Source organism: Vipera ursinii (assembly GCF_947247035.1).
Source record: "Vipera ursinii genome assembly, chromosome: 1".
NCBI lineage: Eukaryota > Metazoa > Chordata > Lepidosauria > Squamata > Viperidae > Vipera > Vipera ursinii.
The window spans coordinates 63934484-63946713 of NC_139512.1; the positions used below are offsets into that span (position 1 = coordinate 63934484).

Below are 12230 nucleotides of genomic sequence, written 5' to 3' on the forward strand. Positions count from 1 at the left end.
TGACACCCCTGTTCTATGACCTCCCAAGCAGTTGTGTCTCCTTTCTTTGTCAAAAAAGAAGCTCCTTTTTATATTTGTTACTTTAGCCAATGTAATCATAAGGGACCACCAGAAAATCTATCTGTTTAGTGAGCAAATAACCTGAAATCAAAGTGTCTTCATTCACTATCAAAATTAATGGAAAATGCCTTACTTATAAATTCAAAGATGATGATTATTTCAAACTCATTATGATAGTGTTGATGGTAATAATTAAGTTATTTTAGATCATTTGAAATTTATAAAGGTTTTATTGCTCACTCAAGGTCAAAAGCTTCTGGGCAAGTAAAATCAACAACACTCACAAAACATATTATAAAAATTAAGAATAGTAATCAATTCACTACTCGTATATTAAATAATAAATAAATCCTCCCCCAACATGGATGCTAATAAACCTAACTCGGGTTGAAGTCTTAGTAAAATCCAACTAACTTTAAAGCTCTGAAAACCATGAGAGGGAGGTTTATGTGGAAACAAAGAGTCCCAAAGTGTGAGGGCTGCCACAGGACCATGCAACCATTATAAATACATGCTGATTACCAAGTGCTTGAATTTTAATTTATTTTTTATTTTTATTTTAATTCCATTTATATCCCGCCCTTCTCCAAAGACTCAGGGCGGCTTACAAGCTTAGCAGTAGCCTTCATTCTATGTATATGCCTGCTTATTAGGGCTTTCACACACACACCCAAGCGGCATTATTACAAAGTCAGCTTAATTGCCCCCAACAATCTGGGTCCTCATTTTACCTACCTCGGAAGGATGGAAGGCTGAGTCAACCGTGAGCCTGGTGGGACTCGAACCTGCACTAATTGCAGGCAGCTGGTGTTACTTAAGGAGGCATTAGCCCACTGCTCCACCAAGGCCCACTGCTCCACCATAGTCATCTGACTATGGGGATCCTATGATGGTTGTAAGAGTGAGGACCGGTCAAAAGTCACTTTTTTCAATGTCATTGTAATTTTGAATGGTTGCTAAACAAATGGTTGTAAATAGAGGACAATTGGCACTTATAGTCAAATGTCACCATAGTTCAAAAGAAAAGTATCAAAATATGTGATTTAAAAATGAGATCAGTTTCCTACAGATTAAAGGAAATAATATATATCCATCCAATCTTACAAGAACTAGGCCCTCTGCAGTTGCTCATCTGTGATGAAATCCAACGACATTTAACATTTATATATTTACCTATCGTACCTGTTTTAAATGAATAGAGCCACAGTGTTCCTTTGTAAGACTCCTGCTGTTCTGAATGCTGTTTGCCAGTTCAAAACTACTGAAACGTCCTGTTGTTTTAGATTAGTTACTTCAATTAAAAAAAATCTATTAACTGTTATCCTTGACAGCTGCATGGAACCCAAATTTTCAGAGGCAATATGGACACAAGTACCAGGGGAGAAAAGAATAAACTAGGGATGGCATTTGCAGTTATCTCACAAAAACATCCAGCTAGCCATGGCTTAAGATACTTTCCATAAATGGCTTTGATGTGTGTAGCAAGACAACTGTTTGTTTCTTTCTTAATAGCTAACATTTAAAAACCCCTAGTAATTTTACAGAGGTGAGCAAAGGCATGCCATTTACAAAGCTGAAGCCATGTGAAGCATAATTTACTTAAAATGTTTAGCCAGCTAATGAATCAGAAGTTAAGAAAAATATAAGTTTTCATTTGTTACACAACCTGAATTTTACTGGAGTGTGAAATGACTGCCCAAACATTTCCATTATTATTTTGCTACTATAGTACTGTACTGATTGTGAGCATGCTGCTGTAACAGATGTATATTAAGCATTAAACCATATACATTTTTAGAAAATGAACTGTGCCTCTTTATAAAGATGTCATGCCATGCAGTTAAACTGGGGTAATACCATGTCTTTGTTAACAAAAGTGTATCTTCATTGTGATTTCACTTATTTTATATAATATGCTTGGAAAGATTTATATCTTTCAATTCCTGGGCCAACCTAAAGGACCAGCCAAACATCTCTGCATTGTTGTAACTATCATGCATAAGGCAGCAAAGTACTTGTGGGACCACCATCCTTTTAGGTTAAAGTTTGTGATTATAGATAATACCTGTTATTAGTTTGATTCCATGAAAGAATCCTTTAATCCCCACCAACACACACACAAAAAAGATGATTTGATTTGAAATTATTGGGAGACTTCTCTGGTTTTACTTTTATTTAAACATGATGGCACTAGAAATGTAAATAAAACCTAGTTATGTAGCAGGAATCACATTGTCACTGGGGGGGGATACTTCAGGTGGGAAAACAGTAGACTGAGATCCCATGGAAACATTACAGGAATGAAATCTGATTTGCCGAAAGGAAAGAACTTGAGATCATCCCATATGTACTTCAAAAAACTGTTCGTTTTCTTCAGTAGACTGCAGGAACCTAGGTTTTCACAATTGGCTTGCAAACAGTTGAGGGTTATGAGATTTCACCAAGCTCAAGTCCCACAATGCAGTCTTTACAGATTCAAGGTTCACTCAAATCTCACTTCTTAATCACTTGAATGTATCAAAAGGGTAATTAAAGTGTTGATTTCATAAAGTTTTAAATAGATTAAGGGTACAGATGGACTAGAATTATTTAAAATTTGTTATAAGAATCCTTTCTGCGGGAAACTGTTTACATCTCAAAAAAGAAAAATTTGAAGGTTGGTCACTAGAGAACACCAGAAGGAAATGAATACATCAAGGGATCTGTTGAACAAGATCTATAACTATTGGGTTTAGAAAATAATTTTAAAGATATCTGCTATTAGAGATAAACCAGATGGTATCATGGAAAAAGAACAAGTTGCACTGAATAAAACTGAAATTGATTTTAAATGTGAATTTAAAAACAATAATCTACAAGAAAGAGATGAAAAAACATGAAATGTTTTGCACTATTGGATATACAAATGAAATAATGTCTCTTAACAATTTAAAAAGACAAGTACTGAATCAGAAGAGGTTATCTTTTTATACTAGATTCACCAGAGGGGCTTGTTACAAATGATTCTGTGAGAAGAGACAATGAGAATATGAAGAGCGACATTGATAAATTGTTTAAACTGGATTTACAAATGGGGTTTCTGAAAATTGCCAATGATTTTGTGAGAAAAGACAAAAAGCATAAAAAGAATAGATGCTTAGACATTTATCTGAGAGCACTAAAGATTCTTGTGAGAAAGGGGAAAGAAAACAAAATTGGTTTATTTGATCAAGGTTTAAATAGGTGGAGTATTATTTGGGTAATATTTACTAATTTATAATGACTAGAACTGGATGACGATGTTTTAAAGGTTTTACTTACCTAAAGAGATGAAACAGGGTGATTTGTTTAAACAGAAAATGAGATATAAATGCAAAAGAAAAAATTCGAAGTAAGTTTATTAGATATAGCTTGTAATAGTTGTCATTATTTATGATAACCCTTAATGGGCTTTTGCTGATTTAAGATGGAGTGATGAGGCTTTAAAGATTTGTTTATTTAGAGATGGTTGGTTCTACTGTAAGGGATGGTGACAAGTTGTTAATGTAAAGGATGGTGATGTTGTATATTTTTGCTTCTTTTGATGTTGGTTCTTCTTTTTCTGCACCTTTTTACTTTTCTATTTTTTTTGTTTTCATTTTTTTTAATTTTTTAGTTTGTATTAAGTTTTCTATGTGTAATCCGTAATAAAAAATATTATAAAAACATAATGTAATTGGGTAATTGGTTACTATATGTCAGTACATCAGATGCATACATTAATATGATAATGTTGCACACACAGGAACTGCAACCAAAAAATATAAATACAGACTGCAATTCAGTAATGAGTTTGATGCTCTCTCCCCCATTGCATCTCATTCATTTGGGGGCAAATCTCACTTTGTATTCGTAAAGCAGAGCAAATCTACTTATAGTTTTCACAGTGGTAAAATGTAGCATACTTCCAATATGGTTCTGTTTATCTGAACGGTAGCAGGGACATAAATTTATCCAGCCTCATGCCCATCCCACCTATCCACCCATCCCCGTGCATAACCTCTTTCTTCCTGTTACTCTTCCAATTAACGCAATAAGGAATCAAACTCTAGAGAAATTTAGGAAGCTCAATACAGTAACCCTCCTTATATAACCAAAGAAAAACCTTTCTTTTGATACAAGGTGCAGTTCTATCGGACAGCCATTGGTCAGGAATGGGAGAGGGTTTCTTGCTTGAGCAAGAGGTCAGACTAGAAGACCTCCAAGGTCCCTTCCAACCCAATCAATCTCCGTTCTATGTTCCTTCGAGAAGACTCGCATTAACGTAGCCCCTAGATAAGCTACTGCATCAGGATCTCCCTTTTATCTCGGGAGGAACCTTAATAAAAAGGCAGCCCAGAGCCCGCGGGAGTTGCAGCAATAAGAAGTGGGCCTTCCCGGGACGGAGCCGTTTGCTCCGCTGCCTTTCTCTCCGAGGGGCACCGGACTAGCCGGCGACCGTCTCGGCCATGTCATGGGAAGAAAGAGGGCGGTGCGGATTCCTCTTACCGACTCACAGCCGCGAGACGCGGAGGGAGCGGAAGCGGCTGCTCTGCCGCGAGCTCCCCGCCTGCCGCGTCCCCCGCCTCCTCGGCTGTGGCTGTCCTCGCTGCTGCTCTCCGCCGGCTTCTCCCGGCCGCCCGGCCGTCTTCGGTTGGGCCGGCCGCCTGCCCTTCGGGGCCGGCCGCCACGATCGGGCTGCATTGGAATGCCTCGGGCGAGCCGCGCTCGACGCGGCCGGACTTTAGCGGGATTCGCGTGGCTCTCCGCCTCCGCCGGAAAAACAGGCCGCTGCAGGAACTGGAGGCCGCGTCAGCCGGGCCCGAAGGATGGGGTCACTGAACCCGCGCCAGGCGCTTCCCCGCCGGCGCTCTCTGCCTCGAGAAGCGGATCCGAAAGAGGAATGCCGCTGCGGGGCTGTTGCAAATGGAGCGCTCGGCTACTTTGCTTCGAGAAGAAATACAGAAAAGCGGATAAAATGGATCCAAGCCCAAATTTCTAATAGTTAATGGCATTATCCCATTTTCTTAAAGCGTAATAAGACGTTATGATTAACTCTGGTGGTGATGTGAGTGCATCCATAAACATGCACGTTAAGAAGTAATTTCCCTTTAAATCCTTAACATCATAGAAAAGTAACTTAACTTGTACCAGAAGAAGTCACAAGTCCATTAATTCAACTAATGTACTTCTCATAACAACAATGCAGCACTGTATCTTAATCAAGTTCTGGAGAAACCCATAAAACCAATTTCGACGCAATACAAAATTAAAACATATAGCTCTGTCTCTTCCTCTGCAGCTGCACCTCACTTTTAAATAAGATGCCTTGTCCTGTGGATAGTTCAGTAGCATCTAGGAAGAGGCTTGTCAATACACAAACACACATAATATTTAATAGAAGAGTGTGCACAGAAGTGAAAGAAACCCCAAAGTTGCCATTGTAAAATCAAAACTTTTGTTTCACCAACCAGTCTATTGGGATGACCTCAAGAAGTTAACTTCAATCCAGCTCCAATTGGCCACTATGGGCTATTGGATATAAGCTCCCTTCTCTCTTAACTGTTCAGAGTCTCATTTTGGCCTCTTCTCTAATCTACCAGGGTTTTTGAGCTGAACCAACCTCAATATTTTAGTCTTTGTTGTAACAGTTTATTGTATTATCTTTTTTTTCCTGATCATGTTTGATTTTTGGAGAATGCCTGGACAAGTCCTTACAGTTTCCTTGGCAGAAGGAATTTGCCATTTCCTTCTTCTTAAAGCTGAGAGAAAGTGACTGGCCCAAGGACATCCACCTGACTTTGTGCCTAAGGCAGGACTAAAACTGAGTCCCCCTGTTTCAGTCCAATGCTTTAACCACTACACCAAACTGGCTCTCGTTGCATTATCCGTTACATTTCACATTGTTCTTTTTTGACAATAACATAATTCAATTTCTTCCGGCCCAACACCTTTTACCTCTTTGTAGTATTTTCTCTGCTAAATGTCATCTTTGGTTTCTTTTATTAACTTGTCAGATCCTATTTCTATTTCTGTTTTTAAAGGCTCCTTGAAGACTTATTTCAGTTCCAAAAATATGTTTGCAGTATAATAGGACCGTAGTATCTCTGATGTGCAGTGCAGTGCAGTGAAGTGCAAAAAGAATGCTATCTGAATCATCGCATATCAGATCTGGAGATTCACATCTGAATATATCTCAGGTTCTTAACTTTCCTTCTAGGTTGTGGAGCATGCCTTTCATTCTGTTGGCTGGGAATAATAGGTGTTTTAGTCCAAAGTGGTTGGGCAGCACCAGCCTATGGAGGCCATCAGTGCATCTCTCAATATATTATTTTAGTTGATACTATTTTATTATTACACTTTGTTAATACTCACAGATGCATACCTGGCATCTAAAACCATCATCTGTGATCAGAAGTTGCAACTCTAGTATTCTGGTAGGGCCAATTGCTAGAACATTCTGACCTTTTTTGCCTTTAAACATTTTTTCCAGGTGGAAGATGTTAGCAGTAGAATGGAACTGAATTTGGTTTCCATTTCAATTTTCCATAGTACAATTAATCTAACTTTGAGTTGGCAAATTGTAGGAAATTATCATGGAACTTGATAAGATTCAGTTGCCTAGTTCTACTAAAGTTGCTTTTGCTACTTTTCAGTAAAGCTAGCACCAATACCTCATATAATGGTGTGCTGCCAAGCAGCTCTAACACAGAGACCTTGCAAAATGGAAATCGAATCTGTATAAATACACCTAAATGCTTGTTCTTTAGAGAAACTCTGAAATTAAACATGGTCTGCACTTCATAGCCTGTATATAAAATGGCTAAATAGCAAAACAGTGCAATAAAGTTATGTTGTAAAACAGTTTTGTTTAATAAACTGAAGAATAAGATATAATTGGCTTAATTGTTTGCATAACACCAAGCTAGATATGAATCTGCCATCAGAAACCATGTTACTTTTTCATTATTCAGTAGGCACTAAGAAGCAATTTTATTGGGAGCCAGTGAATATACATGGAGATTAAGTTAAAGCTAACTTTTCCAGCTGTGACAATACAAACTGTGTGTATCACTTTTAACAGACTCTGACAGATGCTTTATTTGTAAAGGTTATAGATAACCTTTATTTGTAAAGGTTATTGTATAGTAATAGGGAGGGGTTTAATCAATTTTTCATCAGGAAAGAAGGGATACAATTTACTAACATTTAACAGTGGTTAAAATTTTAAGATCATCACTCTAGACTAACATTTGTAAAACACAGCAATCTGAGAGCAGAGGAGACATATTGCTCAGATTCAGTTCAACCCAGGTTTGCTGCATATGTCCCCAATACCTTTGTTTGTTTGTTTAAAGCAGATACTTGCATGAACTTAAACATGAATTTTGTGTTTTGAAATCTTAATCTTGATTTCATATCTTCCCTTATAAATTACCTCTTTATTTCTTGTGGCAAGAAAGCATTATAAAAATGGTTTTTCAAGCCTTTCTTGTGAAATAAGTCATTATAAAACAATGTTAACTGGATATCAATAAAGACTATGGCTTTCATTATTAATTCCTGTTTAGCAGGGCTTTTTCTCACTGTTAGTGAATGTACTATACAAATTATAGAATTCTGATTTCTGTTACATACAATATTCTGTAAAAATCAGCAACCTACATATTCCAAGGTAAGGTGACTTGATTGAATGAAAGCTACTACTGAGCATAAATTGCCTGTGTTGATTGATACTTAATTTGATACTTACAAAGATACTTAATTTGAGGTTCTGCAAACCGTTCAGAAAAACACTTTCTGAAGCAGCTTTCCTACATCATATGATCATGAAAATGAAACCCCCAATAATACTTCCACCTGGATTGCTGCTGAAGAATAGATGGAAAGCAGAGCCATTCAAAGTGGGTGTGTTAAGCAAAATGTGATAGTTTGCAAAGCAGATTTGGAAGAGTACTTGAGTTGCATTGCTGAACTGTTCTTCAAAAGATTCATATATACTTCATCTAAAATATCTTTGAAATTTGATGAAACCCACAATTAAAATTGGACAACAAATTAATAGTTTTCTAATGCTTAATTCATTTGGCAGGTGCCCTTCATTTTATGATTTTTTTTTCTCTGTTTGTCATTTAAAGGATATCTTCAAATTACAGATGAAGAACCTAGAGCAAACTGAAAGACACTGATGTTAATTCACCAAAAAAAAGAATGGAAGACAAGTTACACAGCAACTTGACCATCACCAATGGTTCAACTTCTAGCCAAAAACCACATGAAGGCCATAGTCTTTGGGAAGTAATCACCATTGCTACTGTAACGGCCATTTTAAGCTTGATAACCATTGTGGGAAATGTTCTGGTAATGATATCATTCAAAGTCAACAGCCAGCTCAAAACAGTGAACAATTACTATTTACTCAGTCTTGCCTGTGCAGACCTTATAATTGGAATATTTTCTATGAATCTTTATACATCATACATATTAATAGGGCACTGGTCTCTTGGAATTTTGGCATGTGATTTATGGTTAGCACTCGATTATGTAGCTAGTAATGCTTCAGTAATGAATTTGTTAGTTATCAGTTTTGACAGATACTTTTCTATTACACGTCCTTTAACCTACAGGGCCAAACGCACACCCAGAAGAGCTGGGATTATGATTGGTTTGGCTTGGCTAATTTCTTTTATTCTGTGGGCACCTGTAATCTTATGCTGGCAGTATCTTGTAGGGGAGCGAACTGTCCCACCTGGAGAATGTCAAATACAATTTTTGTATGAGCCTATTGTTACCTTTGGTACCGCAATTGCTGCTTTCTATATCCCAGTTTCAGTGATGACTATTTTATATTGCCGCATTTACAAAGAGACTGAAAAACGAACTAAGGACTTAGCTGAGCTTCAGGGCTCCAGCTCTGTGACTGAGTTTGAAACGATAAAGCCTCAGAAAACATTGCTGAAATCTTGCTTTAGCTGTAGACAACAAAATTTGACCAAAAGAGACCAATCTCAGGCTTCGTGGTCTTCATCCAGTCGAAGTACTTCTGCCACAGCAAAAGCATCTCAGATTCAAAACACTTGCCAAGATTGGTCTAGGGCAGAGCAGCTGACCACTTGCAGCAGCTATGCCTCATCTGAAGAAGAGGAAAAATGTCCCCCTGACCCCGTCTTTCAAGTAGCTTACAAGACCCCTGTAAAAGGGAAGGTTGATGAGCAAAAAGTAGAGAAAAAGGAAGCTTTTATCAAAGACCAACATAAGGAGAATGACTATGACACCCAGAAATATTTTCTAACCCCAACCAAAAGTCAGGTGCAAAAAAGTAATAAATGTGTAGCTTATAAGTTCCGGTTGGTGGTTAAAGCTGGTGGTGCACCAGAAACTAACAATGGCTGCCGAAAAGTCAAAATCACTCCTTGTTCTGCCAGTTTATCCAAAGACGCTTCCATCAAAAATATGGATCCTAATCTAAGTAATCAAATTACTAAAAGGAAAAGAATGGTTCTTATAAAAGAACGTAAAGCAGCCCAGACTCTAAGTGCCATTCTTCTAGCTTTTATAATTACCTGGACCCCCTACAACATAATGGTATTGGTTTCCACATTCTGCTCAGATTGCATTCCTCCAACACTGTGGCATCTTGGCTATTGGTTGTGCTATGTAAATAGTACTGTGAACCCGATTTGTTATGCCTTGTGTAACAAAACATTCAGAAAAACCTTTAAGTTGTTGCTCTTCTGTCAGTGGAAGAAGAAAAAAATGGAAGAAAAATTATATTGGCAGGGTAATACAAAGCTGCCTTAAGTTAAAATGAAGTAGCTGAAACACAATGATCTTGGCCAGAGAGTGTATATTAGTTACAGGTCTTTATTTGTAAAGTTGTTGTTTTGTGTGTTTGGAAACAAAAGAAGCAACATTTCTATATTTATGATATGAAGGAAGCAGTCACAATGTTGAACATTTCTGTAATTGGAACAATTCAAAGGAGCATTTTGAGTGTTGTTATCAGGACATTTGGTTCTGCACTTCTGCTCAATAATGGCAGGACATAGGACCTTAATAACTAACTGGTGGTTGAACAGATCCATAAATGTATTTGGTTCACATTCTTGCAGGGTAACATTATGCCTTCTTAAATATTTTTCCAGTACTTTTTCAAGTTAAATTATAGATCTGCAATATACTGAAGTTAGCACTGTTCACTTTGCAAAATTATCTACTAATTGAATGAATACAAAGGGAATGCATATATCTGTAGCCCATGATAAATGATTGGAATTGTTTTTTGGAAGGCAAAAATGTTCCTGATGTCATCTTGAGTTATGAACAATGACTGAATTTGAATTCATCTTTTATTTTAATTGGGGCTAGATGTGACTTGTAAGGGGGAAGATCATTTAAAAAGAGCATACTGGAATAGAATGTGATTATTTAAATATTTAAAATTGCCGTAGTGAGAGCTACATATAAAGCTCATATCAAACACTAGCATTTCATATTTTATATCCACAGTTTTACAAACATTTGCATGAAATAGTTTGGGGTCATATTCCTCTTTGAATGTTATAAATTGTACAATCAGACATGAATAGTATTATACCATTTTAAAGATAGAGAGGGATATGTAAAACATCTACCTCTCTTTATTTAGATATTTAGTGGCAATATTCAAATCCCCGATCCCCACAGTGAAAGTAATTAAATCCATTGGGCAACAGTTAGAACTTGTAAAAGATTCTATCCCTTCAGCCTGAATAGGAATTATAATTTATATAAGAATGTATATTTAATACATAATTGTTTCAGCAAAAAATATGAATCTTATAAAACAAAGACAGGTAATTAGAATAGTTTCTGAATAGCAGAGTCTGTACTAAAATTAGCTACCAAAATTAACAGATCTTGACAAAAACAAACAATTACAATGAGAAGGTGAAAATGTAAGTCCCATGTTTTTTGGATCCAGATTTCCATAGTTATATACCTGGATCCAGATCTAATTCTATGAAGATAAAATAATTTAATTATCTCTTGAATCTTATAAATACATACATGGTTTCTCATTTGAGGAGGTTGCTCTCTCCAATTCAGTGGAATAGTCAAGCTCTTCATGTAAAGTGATATACAGTAGATGGGGAAATGCATTCTACTTGTGAACAAGAATATGAAGTATTTTGGAACCCCATATATGGATGGATATGAATGCACAGGAATTCTGGCTTGGAAAGTAATGCTAAAGTCAATTCAACACTATAGAAAAATTGAGCTATAGGATTAGAAGAATCCAAAGTTCATGGACAGGTGGTTTTTGTAATTCTAAGTTGACTGTCAAGCTTTGCATATTCATTATTTGCTGAACTGCAATTTAAATACAGATTCAGTTCACATCCACATCTATAGCTTGGTATGGTTACTTGTGTAGTAATAATATGATTGTAAAGTGTAATTTTGCATAGTTCTGAGATAACACAGCAAAGTTTATGAGTTGCAAAACAATTACTACGGATTCCAATGAGGTCAAAAGCTCTTTCTTATAGAGCTTGTCCAGTGATTTTTAAAAAGCTTCTCCATAAGTACTGATTGAAACAATATTTCAGATAATTTGACTACATGGTGAGTTATTTACAAAAGAGTCACCCAATTATTTTTATAGTGGAACTAATCATAATTTAAGCAAAATGTATAATAATGTGAACATGTGACTGATTCTAAATGTTTCTGTATTGTGCCAATTGTTTTTGGAGCTATGCTGTTTGTTAAAGGAAAATGTGGATTCCCATAAAGACCTTTTGATTATTATCTTCAGTCAACGTTGAAGCATATCCATTGTGCTTTGGGGTTTTCTGGCTTTCAAAAAATACATGTATGTATGATATGTGTGTGTCCGATTCAAATGACAATGCATTTCTATGACTCAAGCTATGTAATATTGGCAAAATGTGTTAAGATTGTAAAAGTTATTTGCTTGTTGCAATTTTATTGCTAAAAAACCTGCCTTCTACTATTGAGGTTAAATGGAAAATTATTGTCACCTTTATAAGAATGTTTTATATATGTTTATGGTATGTGTTGAATAGATATATAAGACTACACAGTGATGGATGCCAAAGTATTAGTTTTCTGTTAAATATACGCTCAACCTATGCTGCTAAAAACTGAAATGTTACATTGCCAAA

General features: G+C 36.5%; 2 protein-coding genes across 5 annotated transcripts in view; one reads left to right on the plus strand and one right to left on the minus strand.

Annotated features, from left to right (window-relative positions):
• AVEN (apoptosis and caspase activation inhibitor) overlaps positions 1-4834 on the minus strand; it is a 136142-nt gene extending 131308 nt beyond the window's left edge. For 3 of the 4 annotated variants that reach the window (XM_083348134.1, XM_083348133.1, XM_083348135.1), the window contains exon 1: positions 4567-4834. In XM_083348134.1, the coding sequence (XP_083204260.1) occupies positions 4567-4761 (195 nt within the window). In that variant the 5' untranslated portion in view covers positions 4762-4834. The remainder of the gene's footprint in view (positions 1-4566) is intronic. The other variant, XM_083348136.1, reaches the window with a different exon arrangement.
• Positions 4835-8268: 3434 nt separating this feature from the next.
• CHRM5 (cholinergic receptor muscarinic 5) lies at positions 8269-10426 on the plus strand (the record flags this gene model as incomplete). The annotated part of the gene is made up of 1 exon (XM_083350376.1): positions 8269-10426. One exon carries the CDS (start codon positions 8269-8271, stop codon positions 9856-9858), a length of 1590 nt encoding a protein of 529 aa, XP_083206502.1. The 3' UTR covers positions 9859-10426.
• Positions 10427-12230: the final 1804 nt, after the last annotated feature.